Source organism: Panthera tigris, chromosome C2 (genome assembly GCF_018350195.1).
Source record: "Panthera tigris isolate Pti1 chromosome C2, P.tigris_Pti1_mat1.1, whole genome shotgun sequence".
NCBI lineage: Eukaryota > Metazoa > Chordata > Mammalia > Carnivora > Felidae > Panthera > Panthera tigris.
In genome coordinates, this window is record NC_056668.1 from 60,064,076 (window position 1) to 60,088,877 (window position 24,802).

At 40.2% G+C, this 24,802-nt stretch overlaps 1 protein-coding gene across 5 annotated transcripts in view; it reads right to left on the reverse strand.

The window, feature by feature from the left end:
- Positions 1–23,582: 23,582 nt before the first annotated feature.
- The window catches only part of ZBTB20 (zinc finger and BTB domain containing 20), a 761,798-nt gene continuing 760,578 nt past the window's right edge, over positions 23,583–24,802 (reverse strand). For all 5 annotated transcript variants that reach the window (XM_042998568.1, XM_042998567.1, XM_042998569.1 and 2 more), the window contains one exon: positions 23,583–24,079. In XM_042998568.1, the coding sequence (XP_042854502.1) occupies positions 23,658–24,079 (422 nt within the window). In that variant the 3' untranslated portion in view covers positions 23,583–23,657. The remainder of the gene's footprint in view (positions 24,080–24,802) is intronic.

Here is a 24,802-nt window from a genome sequence, read left to right on the forward strand (position 1 = left end):
TTCACTGGGAAATAGATACTGCATAAACAGTGACACCCGCACAGACATTGAAAATACCACTTGGACGAATGAATATGTGCATGTGTGTGATTGTGTGTGTGTGTGTGTGTGTGTGTGTGTGTATACAGTAGTAATTGCAAAAAAGGGACCATATTCCTTTCCATACTAAGATACAATGTGATAAGAAACATTTCTGTGCAGGGAATAGGGTTTCTTCGAATCTTATCACAACACTGTGGCGGGAAAATCAGGAAATGGGTTCACCTTTCAGCAGTCACCACAGTAAACTTCATTGAGAACACACATGTCCAGACGTCTGGTCTGTGCACATGTGCATGTTAACAGCTAGCCATTCAGCCAACAGGTAACAGAAAGACAGCAGATAGCAAAACACGTCGATAAGGTGCTCAAAGAAAAAAGTGGCACCCACTCCTTGAATGGATGGCCACATTAAGGTGCTTCAAAAAAGTTTTTTTTTTCTTCAGTTTTTATTTCAAACATTAAGAGAGTACTGATTTGCACATGGTAGTTCTGAGCCAGGCCAAGGGTTTTGAGATTTCTGACATCTTCCATTGAAAAGGGCTTTCACTGTAGTTTTATTCAGTTTGTTGTGGGTCACTTGAGTCTAAAAAAATGTTAATGGCCAAAAACTGAAATCAAATCAACGTTGACTAAAAGAAATAACAGGTGAAATGGTATAGAACATTACTGCATTCCCATTGGATCAAGATGGTCTCGCCCATTTTTCCTCTTTCACTAACACTGTTCCTTTTTTTTTCTTTGTTACAATCCATTCCTTGTGAACATACAGAAATAACCAAAGTCACTGCAAGTGGCTGTTTTTATTTTTTGTGATCTGTTGCAAGAGTCCAACCTTGTTTCCTCTGCTGCTGTTTGGGTAGCATCTGTCATGAGCATCTGGGTTTATGATGAACATCTGATTTTGTTATGTGCATGTGTGTATATATGCACATATACACGCCTATACATGTATAATATATACACTATATATATATATGGATATATATAGGAAGTGTGTATACATTTATACATAATATAGTGTATATTGTTTCAACTGGAGATAAACTGAACTGGGTTCAGACACTAGCACATGTTTATCTTTCCCCTGCTCCCTCTGTACATTTTAAACAGTCTGGAGCTTTTATTTATTTTTTAAAGTGCATTTTCAATGCAGAATAACTGTGATCTACTGATTCCTTGGAAAACATTTTTGATGAGAAAAATCTGACGGTTCTCAGCCCCAAGCAAGAGAAACCTGGGTTTGATCGTGCCCGGGGCTGACGTGGCAGTGCCAGGCTTGTGCCTGAGTGATTACTGGGCATTCTGGACTCCGGGCACCTTTAGCAGCACAGCAGCAGCAGCACCTTGACGAGAAGGCGGAGATAAAAGAGGAAGAAGGAAGGAAAGCTCAGATGAGGAAGGGTGGGTTTGCGGTGTGTCTGCAGGTCGGAATTGTTCGCTTTGTATGGGTTTGTGCAGTTCCCGCTCGGCTCCAGCTAAGAGATGCCATCTAGTCTCTTCCCCGCCCACCGACACCAACTTCCCAATGCTCCCCCCAACCCCCTCCCCCGCCCCCGCACGCTCCGGCATCGCCCGTGCGTCCCCACTCCCGAGGCTGACTTCCGTGTCCGTTCCCTGTGGGTATGTGAGTGCCAGCATCAAGTAGGAATAAGGCACCAGAGAAATCAAAATGTTACAAAAAGATGCAAAACCCCGTTTCAAAGAGCCTCTCCCATTGCTCCATTAAAATATTGCATGTGATACCATTCATTTGTGTGTACTTAAAGTGTGTCAAATGCAGTCTCTGGAAGGAACGTGAGTCCCTTCAGCACCAGAGATCTATAGGAATGCACCCTTTATCGAAGCACACCCACTCCCCCACCCCCACGCCCACCCCACGCCACACTCAAAAGCACCAAATCCGGAGAACAAGGCTCTTTGCCCTTGCTCGCCTCATTTTGGATAAACATGAAAGAAGTCTATGAAACAGAATCTTCAGGAATTGCTCTACAGTCAAATGGGTTCAGGCTGTTATGTGTCTGGTTATGCGATGCTCCGAGTGTCCAAAGAGCATCGAAGGGGTTGAAATGTTTGTGTCAATATTTAGGGGAATGTGTTCAACAAAAACTACTTCTCAAACGATACCCAAGTCCTCCACTAACACTTCAACCTCCCCTATTGTTTTAAGCACTGTAAAAAGGAAGAGGTTCATCTAACTATAAAAGGAAGAAATGAAGGCACATGATTTTATTCGGTCCCACAATCCTTAAGAAAAATGGTATTTTGCAAGTGTGTGTGTGTGTGTGTGTGTGTCTGGGTGTGGGTGTGTGTGTTTGTGCACACACACACACACATGAAATGGGAGTCCGAGGGCCATTGGGGCAGTAGTCCAAGGGAAGGTGGAAAAGAACAAGAGAGAATTTTCAGACAGAGAAGAAAGGAGAAAGGAGGAAATGGAGGCCTCTCTTCGGCTTTCTGTCATTGACAGTCTCAAGATTTGGCTGCTTTAGGGTCCAGAACGGTATTTGTTTGTCTTGGTCTAGAAAGTGCCCCCAGTTAAATATCTCCAGTTAATCATGTTACAGCTTTTGGTGTTTCCCTTTTCCCTTCCCTCCAGCCAAATGATTTTTTTTTAAAAAAATCACAGTTTTTAAAAATTATTTTTTCAATGTTGAAAAAATATGGAAAGCTATTGAACAGCCTTAGGGCACTCTGCCTCTCCATCTTCACAGTGAGCAGATGGATGGACAATCCACAGAATCAAAAACGAGGCAGACAAGATCCCTTGTGCTAGATGGTCCCTTGCCCTACCTTCCCCAGGGCTGGGGGTGTCTTTAAAGCACCCAGCTGTTACTTTCAACTGGATCCTTCCTCCCCCAGCTGGTCCATAAAATATGGGCTGCGGAGAAAGGCAGAGCCAGTCTTGGAGAGCGGTGGTAACAGAAGGGTCTTAGAAGCTGAGGGTGGAGGTACTGGAAGGCTCTCTCCTTCAGAGGCAGCCGGCAAGCAGTGTGCCCTCTGGGCAGCCTTGCCTCTGGCAGGGAAAGCGCGGTCGCCTGCTGAGAGGTTGAAGTCCCACTCACGTCTACTTCCTGAGACCTCCGGGCCCCCCTCAGGCTCACCACCTTTATGCTTCTCTTTGCATTGTCCCCCCAGCCCTCAAGAAGGTGATGATCCAAGACGGAGAGGCAGAGCCCGTTGGCTGCGTCATACAAAAAAGGGCTACGGACAGTGGGATTTCAGAAACAAATTGAACTTTGGTTTTCTGACTTTTTCGAACCATAAAAATTAAAGCAGGGCTTCAGTGGCTTCCATCATCTGACAGCTGTTATATTTTTCTCATTTGGCAAGGCTAAGGCAGGGGGGAAGAGAAAAGGGGTTTCCCATAATTGGTCGAAGACACAGGGTGGTAAAATGCTTCCACACTTAAACTCACAGTCCAGTGTTTTTGACATTTCATAAATAGCTTTTTTTTTTCTCTAAAAAAAGAATAAAACAAGAACAATCCCTTTACTTACTCATCTGAAACAAAATAAACAGCAGTGGGTACAAACTTCTTCTTGTAACAATTACAAAAAACAACAATATAATCCCAACTTTTAACACGCATCTTGAATCAGTTATTTTTTTTTTTTTAACCTCAAAACTGCAGCATATCCTTAAGGGCAAACTTTTCGATTAGTTTTTTTCTTTTTTTTTTTTTAAATAATGTCTTCACCAAAAAAACAGTCTTGTACCAATAAAATGCATTCAAAAATAGAAAATATTACACAACAAAAATATGTATCCTTCCTTTCCAAAAAAGATTCTTCACAAAAAAATGTAGAAAAAATTCCAACAATTTTTTTCCTCTCCTAAACATTAACTTTCAGTCTAGGGCACAATTAGTTATTGATTTAAATGTCTGTTTTTGCATAAAACATGGAAGATGCAAAACAATTACTGTATTAGGATTGTGAAGTTACATCCACTCCCACCCCTACTCCAAAACAAAACAAAACCAGAAAAACCCAGCAAACGTTAAACAAATGATACAGCCACGTGGCTAGGCCAAACACCTGTCCTTCCTTTTGCTGTGCATTTGTATGGGTTAACTGGCTGTGCTGGTATTGGGAATGCTGAAGAAGGGGGGTCAGGTTGGAGACAAGAGGTTCTTTAGCATTAGCTGATGTTCTAGTGATTTAGTCTCCCATGTTGCGGGCCTACCTGCCACAAATCCTCACGGAGGAAAGAAACACGTGAGGTGATACATGGGCAAAGGACTGAACGGCATCCGCCTGTGTCCCATACACATCCCTCTAGGCAAGCCAGTTTTTCAACCATAGCACTTTTTTTTTTCTTTTTCTTCTTCTTCTCAAAACGCAGCCCAAGCATAAGATAAAAGGTAACAGAGTTCTAGGAGTTCTGGGCTTATTTCCTCCATGGTTGCGTCTCCCACATTTAACCCCTTTGGGCATTAATTGGAACAATCGCAGGATCTCAGATCTCAAAGGAATGCCCCATTTTCACCATCCCCACTGAGCCCAGGTTTCTTTCATATTTTCAGCACTGTAACTTCTGTGACTTATCTTTCTAATTTGATGATATTTCTCTTTCGTGTGAGATGTACTTTGTGTATTTAGTATGAATAGATTTTTTTCATAGCCTTTTTTCTTGTTGGTTATTTGGTTGCTGGTTTTTTCTTTGTGGTTTTTGTTCTGTTTTGTTTTCTGAATTTGTTTCTGAACAGTGAAATGTGTCCAATTTTATTTCCAGTGCATTAAACAAATTTTAAATTAAAGAAAGAAATAAAACTTTTCCCCCCATCCTTCTAAAGGAAATGACTGAAAAGTACAATACAATAAAATCAGGCATCGCCAAAAATAGCATGATGTGCAACTTCAATTACATCAAATAAAAACAAACAGACAAACAAAAATTATAGAACAGAAGCATGAAGGAGCCAAGACTATATAATCCCAACTATGGTATGATTGGCAAGCACTGGTTAAAAAATAGGTAAGGCTACTCTTAGATTTCTAACTCAACATAGTTAACCACTGCTCTTCTGTCTTTTCCTTCAACTCTTAATCTTTTACTCACTAGTTCTTTATAACTTTAAAATGAACAAATTTGTTTTTTATATTTTTGGTCTACAGTAGAATTACATATTAATAATACAATAAAAAGATATTTCATTAACAGGTTGGTACTGCATCCATGTGGGGAAAATAGAAAAAAAAAGTACTCAAATAGACATAGCAAATGGACTCTATTCTTATAAAAATAACCACAAATATAATAGAAATTATAATTGGGGCAACAGATTCAAAAGAAAAACAGGTGTAGAAAGATCTATTTTGGATAATACAAACTCTTGACAAGCTATGCCCTAGAATCACAGCCTCCACACCCTTTCTGTCATTTCCACCTTTCCATAGGATCACTCAAAATTCAAATGAAAATGAAAACAAAATGAAAATAAAGTGACAGGTGGTTGAGCCAGCCACAGCTTCCAAGTTATCTTAGTTGACTGGTCAAGACCAGGTGGACAGCATTCTGAGAAACTGGTAGGCCATAGGGGAGCCACTGATGGTATCTGTTTTTAATTTTGGAAGAGTTCCCAGACCACTGATAAAGAGAAAAACCAAGGAACCAAGTAATTCTTCTGGTAACATAAAGAAATGAGATGACATATAATTCTGATAGGACAGAGGGGTGAAGTGGGAAAGAGAAGAGAGAGGGGAAATAGATAAACTGTGGGTTTATCTATAGATAAACCCTTGTTTTTCTTCAACACATTGGTTTCCTTCTCTAAGCATTCCTTAGGACCAACTACAGGCCCAATGTGCTCTAGGCAAATATGTATCAGGTCGGCTCTCCATATCATATCTCTGCTTTGCAGCTTCCTAAGGGCTTGGTGGCTCTGGAGGAGCCCTGGCCGCCCCCCCCCCCATTGTCTCAAGCCCTTGATGAAGCAAAAGAGGGGCGCAAAGTTGTAATGACAGATGCTCTTTATATTAACTATTCTTACCTGATGGTTAATTTACACTGAAGGTTCAGTGTGGGGGAAAAAAAAATGAAGGAAAAGAACACCAAGTATGAAGTTTTCTTTCAGGGAAAAGAAGAAGAAGGAAATGGAGAAGGAGAAGGAGAAGGAGGAGGAGCAGAGGCAGGAGGATGAAGGGGAGGAGGAGGAGGAGAGGGAGAAGGAGAAGAGGCATCAGTCAGAAAATACTGCTTTTGGTTTCATTTAACATTGAACCATCCTTGGTTTTTCTCTCATTCAGTTGCTCCAGTATGAAGTAGAGTTTAGAATCTAGTGCAAATATCATCAAATCACATCATTCCAGGAGCAATATCCTGTCCCTTCATCCTAAGCGAATACTATCCCTTCAGACCTCCTCAGAAGACTGGGGGTAATGGTCCAGAAAAGCCTAACTGAACAAATTATTGAGTACTTGCTACAAGAAAGGCACTGTCACAACAGGTCAGCCTCAGTATTGTCCTCGCCATGGGCAGGGACGTTTTAATCACTCCAGCAACCACAATGAAACCCAGATTGTGTCTTTTTCAATAATTGAATTCACTCACCAGTGATCTGACTCCCCTGGCCGTTGCTGTTGGCTCTGGCCATAAAGAACACTGATCTGCTCTGTTGTCTACACCGCCCCATGTTTCACCAATGATCTTTGTTTGGTTCTGTATGATTTAGCTCACTCTCTTCCATGGAAGTTTCTTTCTCTCCATCAGTCTTCAGGTCATGACTCTATTGAAGACTAGTTTACAGTGTCAAAGTACTTTTATTTTTTTTCCCTAGTTTTTTAAACCTCTGACCAAACCCCAAGTCATAAAGACAGTTCAGTAGCTCCTTTAATAACGAGTCTCCTGTAAGTATCACTGTGAACAGAATGAAAACCAAAGCGTCCTCCCTTGACCACCAAAGCATACCCTTCAAGCCTGTCATATTACTTTTGTCTGGGAGAGAGGAGATAGGGCTCTGGTGATTAAAATCTTTGGTGACAAAACTGGACCAGGTATGCAAGTTTCACGAAAAAAGGTGTTTCCCCAAAGCCTCAAGAGAGGTATCCTAGGACAGTTAATGTGAATGTATTTTAAAAGGTCAATTATTTCTTTCTATACCTTTGGTTTGTTGCAGTCAATATCCTCTTAGTGCTTTCTTACCCAATACACATCTCTAAGTACCTGTTAAGAGCTCTGAATTGAGAGTTTCTTCTTTAAAACTGAGATAATGCTTTGGGTGCTTAAGGGATTGCTTACATTAGTTTGAAAGCCCTAAGTGGTGTTTTTTCTGACTAGCAAGGCGGACAGTTTCCTTAATTTTTTTTTTTTTTTACCTTGTAATAGTAGACTTGGATGGATGCTACGGAGGAGAGATAGGTATCAATGTTGTAATCTTAGGAAGGACACCTCAATTGACTGTTTTCCAAATTGATGTCCCCACATGTGCTAGTGTTCAGAGAAATTCAACATTAGCCATTTATATGTGTTGTGGCCCTTTCTTACTGAACCAGAATCTTCACAGCTGTCACCTTGGGTTCTGGAAGAGCTCTTCGGCACCTTGGCTCTTGTGTTATTAATGCCCCACACAATTGATTGCTTTTCCTGTGGTGCAAGGTTCTTTTATCAATAGTCACTGAAGAGCTGTCACCCTCTCATTACTTCTCAGGTTTAAAAAGGCAATAAAAATAAATCCAGTAAAAAAAAATTGAAAAAATTCAGCAACTTCAAAACAAAACGTTTAGGCACTGTTAAGGTCTTCTGCTTAATAAACGATAGTCTACGATGGAGCAGCTAGTAAGTAGGTTCTGATCAATTTTCCAACCCTTCCTTTAATTTCAAAGTTGGCCCAGCTTGTTTCAAAAGAAACCCTTCACCTCACTGGTTTTCAGTGTTTATTGCACTGTTCCCTTACTGCCATCTTAAAGGATTTTATCACGTGCATGGCCTTCCTCTTTGGTTAGCCTGATCTAGGTCTCACCCAGGGATGGAAAAGCATGCTCAGGCTGAAAGGATATCTCCAACACAGACAAGGCAATGTTTGTTTGAAAGCAGCACACACCATTGCCCTCTGCCACACGGAATGTGCATCAGCAAGGGGCTTTGGGTGGAGGCCAAGGTGAAGCCTTCCAGGTCACCTTGGTTATTAGTTTCCTCACCTTTGCAACTCTTACCAAAAGCTTGGTTGGAGACAACATTGGGAAAGCTTTTCTTTAAACATCTTCAATTTACTGTACTAGCCCTGCTTCTTTATAATAAGAAAACAGATCCTATGAGCATGGCAGTTTCTGGGCCCGATCAAGAGTTAGCAGAGTCCACAGATTCTCACCAACCCTGCTAAGACCAAGCACGACAGAAACAATTCTCCATTTTTGTGATGCTTCCTGTTTCATAACTGCCTCCTTCTTCCCCATATGTCACACACACTCTCCCAGCACAAGTAAATACATTTCAGTAGTGCAATGCAGTGCAGTCATATTTAGTGCAAAAAAAAAAACCAAAAAACAAAAAACAAACAAAAAAAAACCAAAAACCAAAAAACAAAACACAAAACAAAACAAAAACCAAAAAAGACCCCAAGGCCCCCAAAACAAACCAAAAAAAAAACCAAAACCAGAAACAAAAAAAACCCAAAACAAAGAAAACCCAAAACCCAAAAAAAAAAAAAAAAAAAAGCCCTATTATAGACCCAAGCTCAACCCTAAACAGCTCTTACTAAAGGTTACCAGTGCCACAAAAGTGGGAAATTCAGTCTTTACCTCACGCTTCTGTGAGTCATCTCTTGTTGCCCCTGTTTCAGCTCAGAGGAGAGAAACAACTAGCATGCACTTATGTATTATTCTGTAAAATGTTCAATCAATAGGCAGAAAATAAAGGGAAGTAGATGAGTTGAAACCAGGGGTAGTGTTTAGAAGAGGAAAATAGCTATTTAATGCAAAGGTCAGTAGTGGTTTTTATTGAATGGTTTTCATCATGTCAAATGGCTCTGATACTAAAGAGAATGGGTACAGAAAAAGAGAAAACTTTTCTGTTTCCCCAAACATGTTCTAAATTTAACAGTGCTGGGCTCTTCTTTTAGAATAGTGCAACCAACTCTTCCTGGAGGATTTCTGGCTGTAGCCACCTCACCTAACATAAATAGGGACCCGAGGGGCACTCACTTCTTCACACTGACCACCGTCTCCCTCCCCTCATTCCTCTCCTACCCACTTTTTTCCTGACTACATATAAATACAGATCTACAGACACATACACAGAAATTCCCGAGGCCCCTCTCAGGATGACAGATTGAAAATTGGTACAAATAGCTCAGTGACACACACAAAAAGTACAACTATTAAATACAAAGGTGAATTATAATTACACCCAAATTAAGAATCTGCATTGTACCTCTTCTTGTATTATTCTGTAAGAAAAAACATTCATAGTAGGATATGTCTTATGGAGCTTACTTCTCGCTTAAGACTAATCTGGAACTGGTTTTGGATATGGCAGTACTGAGTGATTCTGGAGAAATGCTTTGTATTTGATAATCCTAAGAGTTGATCGTTTTGGTTTGTCTGGGTCTCCATTCTCCAAATGTCAATTTGCTCGTCTGCTCATACCCACACATGCATGTTGGAAGTCTCGGGAGAATCAATATATAGTTCAGAATAGATTGTAGAAACAAAGGCATTTGGCATTGTGGGGTCAGCACACCCAAATTACTTTAAATCATACAGTTACCATAGATTTTCTCTATCCTATCAGCTTCTTGCCTTTGTTTGCCATGATGAGGATTACTACTCATCATGGAAAGAAGTAGAAAGAGATTCTACTTTCATTTTTTTTCTGAAAGCCACAATTTTGTCTACACTAGGGCAAAAAAGAAACCGATTTTAATTGAGTATGTGGAAGTTACCGTTAATTTCTATCTCAATAGGCCCCTCAGGAAAACTGAGGTTCAAGTCAATGGGATAAGGAAGTTTAACAGCTGACAATGCTTTTGAGAATTTTCTCCTACAAATCTACATCCAGATGGTTCCAAATCAAAGTTTGTCCCAAGGAGAGCAGGAACAGAGAAACAAGCCTTATTTTTCAAAGAACCCTCTGCAGTGAACATACACAAAGCACTTTAGACACTGTTCAAATCTTGTATCAAATTTGAACCATTACTATTTTCAGATCTCTCTCTCTCTCTCTCTCTCTCTCTCTCTCTGCATATGCCCTGGAGAGATTAGTTATAGGAGCAGTCAAGGATCTGCAGGATTTCTCTATATGGGTTTAATACTAATAAGAAGTCCTAAACCATAAAGAAGTGAGGTTTTCTTACTAATTCATAAGCCTATAATAGTAAGGATGGGGGAGAATGGCAAAGGGTGAGTGGTGTTAGCTTTCTCTGGTAACGCTGAACACTGGCTTTAAAAATCCAGAACTGTATCAGGTTTAGTCCAATCACATTGCCCTACCGCCCCTCTTTGCTTTTCCTCTGTTCACCTAATTGAAATTGCAATTATTTTAAAGATTGAGCTAAAAATGCAAATTATAGCACAAAAGACAGGTTATAAAAAGGTTGTCAGGCCATCTGAAAATTGAGTTGAATTAAAAACAGTTGCTTTCAAATGAAGCACTACAATTTCTCCTTTTTTTTTTCAAAAAAAGTTTCTAATTTGGTTTTTCCTTCTTTTGTGGTGGTGGGGGTATGCCCGGGTGAAGGAAGTGCTGGCAATGCAGTGCCAGGCTCCCTCTGTGACTGTCACCTCCAGGGCCGGGTGGGGGAGATGGGAAGCAATGGAGAAGTGGGTGTCTCTCTAGTTAAGACCCCAAGGACACATCATAGTTTTGAAATGAATAGAAAAGAAACCTGAATAATTACAGAAATCTATAGATTGATTGACTTTGCATTTTAGTAGCATCCTTTCTTTGTCTTTTTTGGGTATTCTGCATTAGATATTAATAAGAAGCATCCAGTGCAGGTTTTCATTGAATTAATTTATTCCCAGCCTTATTCCAAAAATTGGAGGAGGCAATAAGGATTTGTAGTGTAAAATACATGACCTTCATCTGTAATCAATTCCCATTCTTTGGCCCCAGACCTGTTAGTTTAGGTAAATGGGGTTTCTCTCAAGAAGTAGTTTTGATTTTAACTATTCTACCCTCAAAGTGCAGAAAGAATCTCTCTCTTCAAAGCTCTCACATGTTTATTGAAAAAGAAGATAAGATTTTCATGGAGAAAAGACTCCTTAATGGTGGGAAGGAAAGCTTTCACTCTAAAAGGGCAAGAGTATGGGAAGGGTGGGCATGATCTGACTGATACATACGGCCAGGGACAGTATCAAATTAAAGAATCAAAATCTTTTACTATCTTGACAAGAAAGAGATAAAGGGAAACAAACAAACTTCACTAAAATACACATTCCTCCAGTTTCAGTTTTCTAAAAAGTAATAATTATGCTTAAATCAAGGTTTATAGATAGCAAAAACTGTTTTAATGTGTAAAAGTATTATCCCTTCGCTTTACTAGGTTAGTTTCACTTTCTTTGAAGGAATTGTATCTGTGCACACTTGTCCTAAAGTCCAGTGCAGAAAATAAACTGGTTTGGTACCAGCTTCAATCTCAGAACGTTTCCTAAGCTATATTTGCGAATCCTAAAACTACATATCTGTAAAATGAGATGCAGACTTTCTGAAATGCATTGTGGTGGTGGTAGGGTGGGATGGGGAAGCAAGCTTTTTATGGGGGGAAAAGAAGAAAGAAATCTCTTCTTATTCTCCCTATTATGTACTATAATGTTTATGACCATCATTTTGCTGCATTAGTTACTGATAGGGGCCTTGGTGCTCCTGACAGGTGTCAGTTTACAAAAGCAGGAGGCTCATAAGCAATAAGAAATTCACACTCTGTAGTCTCTAGAATATTATCAGGATTTACACAACAATCTAGACTAATGCAGAGGTTGTGGTGAGAAAACCTGGTCTCAGAGTTAGGGCTCTTCTTGGGGAGCCAGAAGGAACAATGTCAAGAAGGCATCCTGGAGAAATCTTTGTGATTGCGACCAAATGGGGCCTGTCAGAACTGGATCCTCTCATACTCCACATTACACTTTAAACAATAGTAGTTAGGGTTTAAAAGAGAGTCTTTCACTGTTTCAGAAGCCAAAGCCTGAGGAGAAGAGTACTTTAGATGAAGAATACTTTTTTAAAAAGATAGAGGGAGTTAGAACAGACAAATGAAGAGAAAGACGTGAGATTGACTGGGAAAACATGGCCAAGGGAGGATCACCATCCTAGGCCACATAAATACTGGCTTTAAGAAATGTTGGTTTCCTACTAGATGTATGACTCAGGAAGGTTTTGAACTCTCTCTTTATTTTGTGGCTCTCTAAGGTGTGAGTTGACGTTATAGACTGATTTAATTAAGGGAGGAGATGGGTCAAGCCTCTAGTCACATTAAGAATATACCTCGGATAATAAATTTTGATTCTGTTTGTCAATGGGTAAAGCCAGAATTGAAATAGCATACCTCCAGTGCACTTCAAAGCAGGTAGTACTTTAAATGCCACAGAATTTGTCTGCATGAAAGCCAAGAGGCAATGTAGGAGCATGGCAAGAGGGGTGGACTGGAAGTCAGGAAAGAAGCTATTACAGGAAAGAAGCTATCCCTGTAAAGGGATAGATCCAGAATGATATCACCCCTTGGGGCAACGCTTTAGCAACCAGATAGTTATAACTCATTAAAATGAGATCTAGCATGATGACTAAATTATATGTTGAATGTTTAGGTACTGGGGAGTGTATTCAGTATCTAGTCTAGTATCCAGTCAGCCCTATTATATATATGGTTTACATTTTAAAAATAGCTGCTTGCAGAATAGACACTTTAGACACTTTATGTATCTTTTCATCTCTCAGTAAATTACTGCTTAAATTTCTATGTTAGTCAACAATTATTCGTTTTTCAGAAAGGTAACAAATGAAAACAATGCTTCCTAATTGTTTCCTCCTACTTGAGTGGAAGTGGCTTTACTTGTTTTAGAAGAGCTCACTAAGGCTTGAGCAGTCAGCAAAATTATTTTAAAATGTTACCTCTTTTGTTAGATTTCTTTAAATCTCTTATCTGGTTAATATATCATTTGCCTAAATATTAGCAGGACTTGAAAGGGTCCACATTGATGAATTTTGGTCTCCCTCAGAAATGGTCCTACTCATACCAGGAATTTGAATGCTATGATATTTAAAGAAAAAAAAACAAACAGAAAAAAACATTTTTTTTTCCCCTTTACCTTTGGCCACATGTGAAGGTGAAAGGGATTAATGACCTTTCTGGTACAGATGACATTTAAAACTGTGACTCAGGTCCTCCCACTCTCAAAAGAATATTGATAACTTTTAAAATTTGAAGGTACAGTGAAGACATACTTCTTCACTCTGCCTACGAATCACAAGGAGCTGACTCCTGTCAGTGCTTTTTAACTGCACAAAGCTTAGAGAAGGGCATTCAGAATGGGGTGGGGGAAGGGAGGGAAGTGAGCACTCAGGAGTCATAATTATTCGCATTCTTCAGGGGTCGAGAAGAAGAGGTAATTTAAAGTAGTCCTAAAGAGAAACAAGAAATACGGGACATGGTTAGGAAAAGAAAAGGGGAAAATTGATACAATTTGGGTATTTTGCAAACACTGGAGAAAGCAACAGTCCCCTTGACTCCCATTTAATTCACAATTCTGTCTGTCCTGGAGACATATATTTAGTTGAAAGCTTTGGAGAAACAGATTTAGAATTTTGCTACTAGACTCAATATGAGCCCCTTCAAAGTAGGTTGGAGTAGGTCTACCAGGCTTCACAAGTGGAGGGTACTGCTAAGGGTGTGAATAAGGGGAGGGGAGATGAATCTTGTTGCCAGGCAGGGAAGGGGGAACACAGCAGAACAAAATGGGATTTGAAACTAAAAATCTATTAGGAAAGATGAAAGGATGGAATTGGTGTTATTTATACTGAGAGGCCTTAATATTGGTCCAGTGTGGGAAGGGCTTTCACACTGAGTATTATAAACAACTGTTTTCATTTTGTCCTGAATGGAGAACTGAGAGAAGGAATCTGGTTTTAGGTCCCCAGGATGGATGTAAAGTTTGTCCAACTATGGAGTTTTCCAGGCATTGGGTCAAGTAGCTAAGGGAAACTGAAGAAGCTCTTTATCTGAAAATACTATTTGAAAATGTTTCTGGCTAGGCAGACAGGATGCCCGATTTCTGAAGTTTCCATGATGGGCTGGCTAAAGAAGAAAGGCACTGAATCCCCACGTTGACAGACAAATGGAGAGAGACACTGAGGGGCAGAGACCCGAGAGCCAACATTTTATACATTCTGCAGGCTAAAAAATGAGATCCCTATTTCTCAGTTCTATTTCTATCAGCCTCTGTCATGAAAAAGTTCCTCAAATTCTGGTTTTATTTAAGAAAGAAAAATCTCCTAGGAAAATGAATGTTATATTGCCAAGCTGCCTCCAGGGAAGCATTGAAGACTAGTTACAATAATTGTAAAGCACACTGAAAACAGAAATTAGTCAGGAAAGGAGCTGTATTAAAATAAATGTATGAAAACGCAGTTGGGACAGCTAGGCATTTCACTCCCTTATGCTTCTCAGATGAGCAGCCCTTTCAAATGCAGCCTGTAATTGTTGGTCAGATTGTATGGAAGTTAAGGAGCCCCTTGGTCATATTTTCAAAGCAATATATAGAACAGTGACAGTCCTAAAAGGGAAAATCACAGATACATTCATATGCACTTCTTTTGTTCTTCAGATATTGAGAGGGCCAGCTAAACAAGATCACTTTGGATATGAACCTCTTTGTATCAGCCACACCGGAAAAGAAATGTTTTCTTAAAAAAAAGTTTTCACTTTCCTACATTTGCTAAGTCTGAGCTTTAAAAAAAAAATTCTAAAATCATGTCAAGACAATACTGAAGCTGATAATATAAAAAGCAAACTAGAGCAGTAATGATTATTATTAAATGCACCAGATTAACTGCAGCAGGTTGGTGATGGGTGATAAATGCAAAGAAATAATATTTCAATCAACTCATGATCATAGGCAGATTCAAAGTTAAAATGACTATAATGTAATATATATTTCAATATAGAGTTGTTATATATAATGTGTATGTTCTAGCTTTCAGAAATACTGCAATGTAGTGTACTGTACTTAAGTAAGCATACCTAAATGTAACTCATATTCTTCCACAAGGTCACTAGTACTGTTAATTAAAAAAAACAAAAACAAAAACAAAAACGAACAACTCATTTTTTCTTCCAGTAAAAAGAAATGCCTATGGCTACAGTCACAGACTTTTGGATATAGAAAGACAATATACATTTTCAAAGAGAACAACGAAAAGCTGCTAAGTGTAAGTAGCCTGCCTTAATGGGGGAGGGGAAAAGTCACCAAAATAGAAGAGGAAAGAAAATGTCCTCTGAATTCTGCAAATTAGCAGAAATAACCTACATGTCATAAAAAATAATAGACCATCTAGTAAAAGAAGGGCATGGGAGTGAGAAAACTGAATCCGATGGTTTCCAGGCCACCCTTTAAGGTCGGCTACGAGAGCCAGGTCCATTTGTGCAGACCAGTGTCCCAGAGCAGCGTTCTACTTTAACGTTTGAGATGGGCGAGAGCCATCAATTCTTACAGACTACCAAAAAGGATTCCCTCCGAGAGTCTATTGGTTTGCTAGACACAGTAAACAACCCACTCCTGGAAAGACTTCGGCAAAGGCCACGTTGGTTTCAGGAGACACAGTCTGGAATTACTATGATGACCCCCCGATGCAAGCAGGATGAGGAAGCTTTAGTTTGGAAGTAAAACTTATGGGTGGGCGGGTGTTTGTGTGCACACACTGGGTTCCATAGAGGAAAGGAATGGAGGCTTTCAAGCCATGGACTGGCTCAGACCAAAGTTTGTCCCAGGCCTTGCTCCCTGGCCTCATGCCCCTCCTCCCCAGGAGACCAAGGGAGGTGCCCCAGCCTGCCGCTCTCTTGCTCTGCGTACCACTTGAGTACTTGTGTTCTACCTTCTCCTGGAGGAAAACAGCCTGTCCCTGTAGGTTTGCTGTGGATCCAACAAGCTGCCTTTGTTTCTCCCAACTCCGAAACTTTACAAAAAGCAACAGAGTGGGCAGGTGACTGCTTCCTGGGAAGGGAGCCACAAGTCTCGAGCACAATGGTAGGAAGAGGGAGCCGTATCTACGCACCAGGGCCTATGCCTGCGTGTGCCTCCTTTGAGAGGCACACACACTCCCAGACTACAAGTATACACGCAAACACATACGTATGCACACACGTCAGGAAATCCAGCAGAAGTACAGAGTTTGTTACGTGCATTCTACTCTGCACAGCATATTCAAGTTTCCATGAAACAGGTACGTAGAAATGACTGATGGTTGACCTCCTCCAGAATGCCCTCATCACAGATGGCAGATGGCGCTGATGCACCCTACTAAGGCAACAGAGCAGAAGCAGATAGAAGATATGTGAGACCGTTGACTAGCTAGAAATTCCAGAATCTGTCTTGTCCCTGGGGAATATGAACGCACAACAGTTTTGTACTGAGAGCACCTCACACCGCGTGTGTACATGCATAATGTGTACTCACGTATAGACATTTTGGACAGCAGCCGTGACCTACTAGCTGGGTTAAGTCCTTTTCATTACTGGAATCTACATCGAAATGACAAGGATTTTGCTGGGCAATTCCAAACTTCTGTTGTAACAGTAGTTGGAAACAGATGTCTCTTATGGGGTTAATTTTTTTCTTTTCTATTTTACGTGTATCAGAATCTCACTGAGGTATTTGGAACCAAGGAAACCCCTGAAATTGCAAGAGGACTGGTAGGGACTTTCTATATCCTAATTAGGTATCTCAAAAGCTGGGATTCCCATAACTGTGGCTAGGTTTCCTCTATGATCTGCAGATTATGCTCCATCATTGAAGATTTGCGAGTTGTGAGTTTGCATTTAAACAAAGAACCACCAGATGGACCAGATGCTCACCTACACTGAGGAAAACTGAGTCTAGAAGTAAATATATACTGTATAGGGAAAGAAAGCTTTTTGTAGAGACTATTCTCCCTATTAAAGAAATGATTAAAACTGGCATACCAGGCACCCGTGATCATGTCTTACGGGATTTACTATTTGACTAATATGATGCCTATTTTACACCCAGCCCAGACCTATGTCACTGAAATAGGATATGAAAAAATAGCAGCCACTTCCTGAGAACTGTCAGTTCCAGAGAAGTTTGATGCCTCCCTGCAAAACCACTGTTTTCATAGTCTTCACTCGTGAATAGGGCTCATTTTGATGATAATGCAACCATTAAAAAGCAAGAAATGTCTAAGTCTTCGCACCCTTCCAAGCTCTCTAACCTCTGTTCTCTTCCCTGGGCTTTCTGATTTAAGGCAATAATTCTTTACTGTAAGTGGCTTCTGGTGAAAATACCTCGACTGAGGTCACTTCAGATTAGATTTCAGCCTGAAGGTTTTCAATAGGCTGGGCCTCAGGAACCACTGGAACCCAGGGTGTTTCAGTCAGTTATTTCAACCCAGGACATTTTTACCACTTTTCAGTGAAATACATAGTTCTGACAAAGAACACCATGCTCATGCAGCCCTCATCCTCTACTTCCCCATCCTAAAAAGAATGAAAAACAAATCCTAGTGTTCCAAACCATTTTTGGGATCTGTTAAGGTGCATCTCTGACCACTGTGGATTCAGTGTTCAAGGACAAAAAATTATTGAGAGACTTAGAAAAATCTCTGGGCAATTTTGATCAGGCTCATTATCGTAATACCTAGTGCTAGAAATGATGCTTTGGGTTAGTAATTTCCATGTTTTGTGTTTACACAAACACTGAGTCACCATAGCTTTTCCTCTTGCGGAGGTTTAAGCAGTATGAAAAATGGCAACTCCACACAGAGAGCCCTTGGGAATATGAAAATATTCTCACTGGAGAGCAAGAGCTCTTCTGCGCCCCCTTTTCTGTCTCCACATGCTGCCTGAGCACCAGGGTAGAGATAGCTTTTGAAAGTTTGCCCCATGCAATCTATTTCCTGGGCACCTCAGAGAAGGGTCTTTTTCTTCATGACAACGTGAAGAGAAAGGGGCTGCCCCCATCCCAATGGGGAGGTTATGTCGAGCCTCAGAAAGCCCCAGGGGGCTGGGTCAGCACAAGCACTCTCTTCAAGCACTGCAGATGGAAAGGCCTTGGGTTGCCTTGCTTTTTCTATGGAATTAGGAAATCTATTGAAATTCTAGTGCGCCCTTCCTTTTGTTTGTTACCAAGTCACATGGTTCTGTCTTTAGTGTCCTATTTTATTTTATTTTTTTAAATTTCTTTTTCTGGGGGATAAAATTGGCCATTTAAAGAAAGTTCTTTTCTAGTGAGTAAAGAGGTTTCTCAGAGCCAGAAATCACTCAAAAGAAAGTCTGTCGACCCTACTACCCATGGAAAAGCCCAGAGATTTCTCTAAATACTTCTTGCCAAACTTCCTAGGGTTGGGATTGGATGTTTTTTGGTTTCGCATTATTGGGTGCTGAATACAGTGTGCAGTCCTTTTGTTCTCTTCCCCAGGGCTTCCATTACCCTGGACTTCAACTCATGACTAAATTAAAGAATTCTTTCAGGAGATTTCTTTTAAGAGTCAGGTCACAACAGAAACGGCACCCTCCCTTCGAAATCCCAAGGGCATCTCAGGTTGTGTCTGCTCTTGCATTGCACCTTCATTTTGTTTCTTTTTTGCACAGCAGAAGCAGTCCTGATTTGGTTATCTGATACCTCTTCTGCAGAATCTCATACCCTCTGCTCCCAGCCTCAGCTGATTAAATAACATCTTCTGTAACAACAGAGAAAGTCTCCTGAATGGGTATGTCGAGTATGAATCTTGGCCAGATCTAGCTCACCGCTCCCTTTCCTAAAGGCAACAGGTGTTGGGGAGCATGATGGAGGAAGCACATCTAGGAAGGTACATGAACCTTTATGTTCTGTCAGGGACCTGAGGGATTTTATAAGGGGCACACCTCATTTTCAACTGCTGAGGGAAAACAGATTTGGGGTATGGGCTGGGCACATACTGCTGGTGTGCTTGTAAGGTGGACACACAAGTAGGTCAAGGCATTAGGACTTACTTGAAGCTCATACACCCAGAGGAAACCTTTTTACTTCTCATATCAGAATGTACAAATTCTAATGGTTCATGGGTTCCAAAGGGGTTTCTTGGTCCTTATAGAATATTGGGATGGTAAATAAAACCCATAACTTTTCAACAAAGCCAATCCAAGTCTTTTCCTTCTAGGGCTGCGAACGACTGTGGGCTCCAAGATGCCTCAGAAGAAGGAACAGACTAAAGCTGGAACAGAAGAAGGAAATTATCCACCACACTTACTCATGGCACAAACAGTTTCAGAGCATTAGGAATCTGGGCAGGAAAAAGCCTATGAAACTATTATTAGGACCTAAAGTTTACAACTCAATTAAAATATATAGTAAAAGCCATTTTGATACAGACACTTTCATTTCAAATTATTTTTGCCTTGCTTGTTTCTTAATCTTTTCCCATGTGTAAATCTGTATCAGATCCATCTGTTCCAATTCCTTCCTTTTTGGGGACTATATTTTACACATTTGGGTTTTTTTTTTTTTGGAACAAATATTGGCATTTATTATAGTTATTGCCCTCTATGCTGAGATGCTACCAATGTTTTCAGTGCTGGGAAATTTTATTTTTCATAACTATATCTAAATGTCATGAGATAAATATTCTCCTTTGACTTTTTTCCTTTCCCTTGTTCAGCTAACCCACTTTTAAATCATAAATTACTAAAAAAAAATGTTCTTTTCCAAACCAGTTCTTGTTCCCTGTATTCATCCTAAGAGGTCTTAAATCTGGAACATTTGCTTCCATTTTATCTATTTTTTTCCCCTGACTACTGAAAAAAAATTTTTTTTAGCACTCATAGCATCCTAGCATGAAGTTCTAAATGTAAGAAGATTGTTGCATTTGAAACTAAAAAATAAAGGATTCATGCTCATCGTCTATTCTTGAAGCAAAATGTTTCCCCATTTCTTAAGATGTTGGGAATTATTTAATTTAAAAGTAAGGATTGCCGATCTAAAAGCATCTCTATCCTTTTGAAATAGGTACAGTCTAGTTTACATCAGTTTAGAAGGTAGCCCTTTCAAGAGATCAGTAATGACCCCGTAGCAAGTTCATGGCTCCCCAGTTTAGATCTGCAGTCTAGCTTCTTCCTCTCTCCAGAGAACAAATCTGCCAACTATTTTAGACTATGAGTGTTTGGGAGGAATAGACATACAGTAAGAAAAAGTCGACTGCTATGCAAACCTGGAGAGTCCGTGTGGTTATAATGACTGCATCACCTCCCCAAGAATTCTCGGGGAGTTCTCCAACATTTTTAAAAAAGAGATGCTTCATTTGAAGGGAAGGGATGAATATTAGTGTTTCAAACCCAAGTGGAAGTTCTTCCCTCTACATGTTCTATAGCAAAATGTGGATTTTCTTTTAAACCAATTGCTTAGATTTTCACATGGCAAATCAGCATTTGGGTAAATGGGTCTCCCTCTGATTTAAGAAGCAGATTGCTAAATGTGGCCCACTATGGCACCCAAGATCAACTTTTCTAGAAGTATTGTAAATTCTGCCTACTTTGCTAAGGTTGGAATAAGGACACTATCTTACTTAAGTCAGCTACTGTCAAATAACTGAAAAAATTTTGAAGTGGCTTTTGGCTTCTTCCTTTGTAGCACATGCTGAGTGATTTCATGTCATTTTTCCTCCAGATTAAACAACTTTTTTTCTTAATGTCAATTTTTTCTTTTTTATGTCATGGGTTGAATGAGTTGTTTTCAAGAGATCAAAACAATTCCATGACATGGTTAATTAACTAATGCTCCCTCTGTTGGCAGTAAGTGGAAATATAGAGTCTTAACAACACTGCTATTTTAAAATGCAAAATTAGCAGAGAAAAATGGACTTTATCTTATTTCTGAAGCTGTTCCCCACTAACTTTTAAAACAGGTCAATTTTGGACACATAGCTCTTGTTAGAACTCCTCTTAGAAATCACGATGAGTGACACTCATCAGTTAACCATCCAAGTCTACATTAAACTTCTAGCAAATTATTTACCGAATAAAGGACCATAGGACCAAATAAAACCCACATATACCCTAGTTGCACTAATCCTACTAAACATCACCAAGAACTTATGGAAAAGATCCGAGTTAACCAATATCTAAAATATTTGAGTAAAAGCATTTTTGCCATTACAGAGTTGCTTCCCTTGGAAGATTTCTTCTCATTTGTTGCAGTTTTTGCAAATAAGTCGCTGACAGGAGAATTAAAATGCAAAGCAATTTTGAAACAAAAATACTGTCTTTGCTTCTTTTTTAAAATTGTGGTTTGGTGTTTCTGCTTTGTTTAAAGATGTCCTTTTCCCCCCTGAAGAGTGTTAAAACATGCCCAGCAATAAAATCACCTTTGGAATATTTGTTAGGCTTAAGAATTCTTCTATTTGAGACGGAATCCCTTCAGGACACTGTCTAGAATGGAAAAATCCCTATTACGATGCTTTGATCAGGACCGAGGAGAGAAATCCCAACTAGGAAGAGAGAGTGGCATCTAGGATGATGCAATGGACTGGTAGCCTTTTGAATGATGGATGTTGCCATCTGAGAAATATCTGTTAATTTCTTTAAAACTTTCCCAAAAGCAAGGGTTAAGAAATCATCTAAAGGACGGTCATCTTATTTAGCCCTCTCAGCCATGGTGGAAATAGTCAGAAGGTGACATTTGAAAGGAAGAAAGTAATTTTGGCATCAAGGCATCCTGATCTGTACCAGGCTTCTGATAACGCTGCTCTCTGTAGTTGTGAAGGGTGAGGAGGCCTGAACTCCTCCTCCTGGCTGACCACAAAAGGAAAACCCATTTGTCACGGCCTCTAGACTACTAGCGTTTCCTTAAAGAAAAGAAGTAAAGTCAATAGAAATTCTAGAATCATAAGATCTCAATGAACTTATAGAGAAGCAAGGAATCTGTTTCTGAAAGATAAAGTCCTCCCATGAAAAAGAACAGAATTCTAGATGGATCAGTTGAAAAAAAAACTCAGTGGAGCAACTTAACGCTTTGCTAAAAGTCAAAGAACTACGTATCAAAATACAAAGCAGCAGGTTCAAATTACAGCAGGGATGGGCTGGCCACAGAGGCCCTCAGCAACCCAGGCAATACTTAAAATAATAAAAATTAAGAAAAATTAAAAAAAATATGAAGAAAATATCCTTCCTCTCTTTCAAATATAACTTTAATTGCCTTTTATTCTTTCTATCTGGAAGCAGTAGCGCTAACCTTAACAGTCTTGACTTACCAAAAAATATATATACGTGTGTGAAATAAAATAAAAGAGAAGGGATCGGTGGCAGTGTATGCAAAACCAAAACAAAAAAAAAATTACTTTTAACAATCTCACTTTTTTTTGTTTTTTTTTTTACACAAATACTGTCGTAAATATATTAAAAAAATCAGCATTCTATCTGGTAAACGTCACTTTTGCCCCTCTATAAAATTTTGAATTAAAAAAGCCTCAAGAACTTTTTATTATTCCCCCCCACCCTCCATTTCTCTTTCTTTTTCTCTTCCACAAGAATATATCCTGACACTTTTTTTTTTGTTTTTTTTTTTTTGCAAAGATTGTTGGAAATAATCCTTCTCTTGTACCTAGAAACGTAGGTGCAAACCTCTGATATCTTTGTTTTATCTGCATTCCTGCCTTTCATGAAAGTCCCTCTTGATTGTGCTGAGGCTGTGGCTCAGCGAAGACACTGAATAAATACGATAGCCACTGTTGCTTGATGCTTGTCCAAGTCTTCCTGGCTTCTGCTGAAAGGGGGGATATGAAGGAGGTGGGCCAGGGGGTGCGGACTCAGCAGAATCTGGGGGAGAAGCCTGCCATTCACCTTTCCCACACCACCCGACCCACTGCCCGTTCCCACCCCCCCCAGCCCTTTTATGAAATCAGACAACGTGGTAGGTGGAAAACAGCAGGGCCTTTCCTCTGGGTTTTCAACCAGAAGCGATATTCCACAGTTTTAACTGGTTACTGTGAAGTCCGAGCGGCCAGAATTGTGAAAATGTCCACTGAAACACTGCAAGCGGTGTACTTAAAGACAGTAGGCCTTTTAGATTTTGTTATAGATTTTTTGTAGTGCTCTTCACAAGTGAAAAAAAAAATTTTTTTTTTTTTACTTTTTTTTTTTTTTAAAGATTTTTTTTTTTGTAAAGAAGGGTTGTATTTAGAGGCCAGTAGCTAGAGATCCAACCAGTGGACCTCTTGAAGCACTACCAGGCCTTAAGGCCACCATCCGAGGGAGGCTGGGAAAACTATCATTCACCCGAGCCTCCGGAAATGTAATGTACCAGCAGGCAAAAAACAGTTCTTCATGTAGTACAAAATGAAACGAAACAAAAAACAAAAACAGAAAGTAAAAACGAAACCAAAACATTTCTTAAATTCTAGTGCCATAGCTTTTTTTGTTTGTTTGTTTCTTTTTTGTTGTTTTGTTTTGTTCATAAGAAAGAGAGAAAGATAACTACTTATCCGTCAGACACGTGCATCCTCATGTGGTCGTTGAACTGCTCGATTTGGTCAAACTTTGCTGGACAGACGGAGCAGACGTAAGTGGTCCCCTCGGTGCAGGCCACCACCCCCGGGGGGCCGGCGCGGGCACCTGGGGGTGTTCCCGCGGGAGGGGTCCCGTTGCTGGCACTGTGCAGGGCCACGTGTCGCTCCAGGAGGGTCTTGTGGGAGAACTTCTTTTTGCAGATGTAGCACTCATAGGACTTCTCCCCCCGGTGGAGACGCATGTGCACATTGAGAGAGCTTTTCTGGGTGAAGCGCTTGTTGCAGATACTGCACTGGTATGCCCTCACTCCTGTGTGTGTCACCATGTGCTTGATAAGGTAATCCTTTAAGGAGAAGGAGCGCCAACAGATGCTGCATTGGTGGGGCTTCTCACCTGTCGGTGTGGGAAGAGACAGCGAGCAGGACGCAGCGAGACACAGCAAGGGAGAGAGAATGAGAGACGGAAGAACAAGACAACAGAAAACAAAAACAAAACAATTAAAAAACAAATCTGACTGGTTCACACTGCCCTGGAAAGATCCAGGCCTTCCTGGCCTGTCATGTTCTGAGAGACCTTGCTTTAAGGTGATGCCAGGACCACCTAGTTTTCCACGTCCCCAGGCCAGAAAATGGCTCTCTTGGAAAGCTACAAGATAGTCCCCTCACTAAAGCCTTCCAAAGGACATTCTGTGATGAAAAGGGATGGCGACTTTTAGGGGGTTGTTTTCAGCATCATCATGAGGAGATTTAACTGTGTGTTTCCCATTAATTTTATCAAACACACGCAAGAAATAAGAGAGAGGAAAGATCTTTGAAGACGTAGAGTTCTCTAGAATCTTTAGAAACCGAGGACAGTGGTTATATAGCTTGGCTCTTCGGGGGACAGTCTCCGTTTCCAGTATTCTGTCTAGTGAATGCACCTGTGCCCTGACAGGTCTGGAAAATATTGGCCAAGTCATTATTGCTCCAAAATATAGGCGCAAGTTGTTCTGAAAAGCTACACTTTAAATTTGATTTATCTTACACAGAAATCTCCCTGAAATGTAACGTTAGAGTTAACTGGCTATTCCATCTTGACTGCGCTGAGCTGCAGACTGGCTTTGTCTGGTACGGAGGT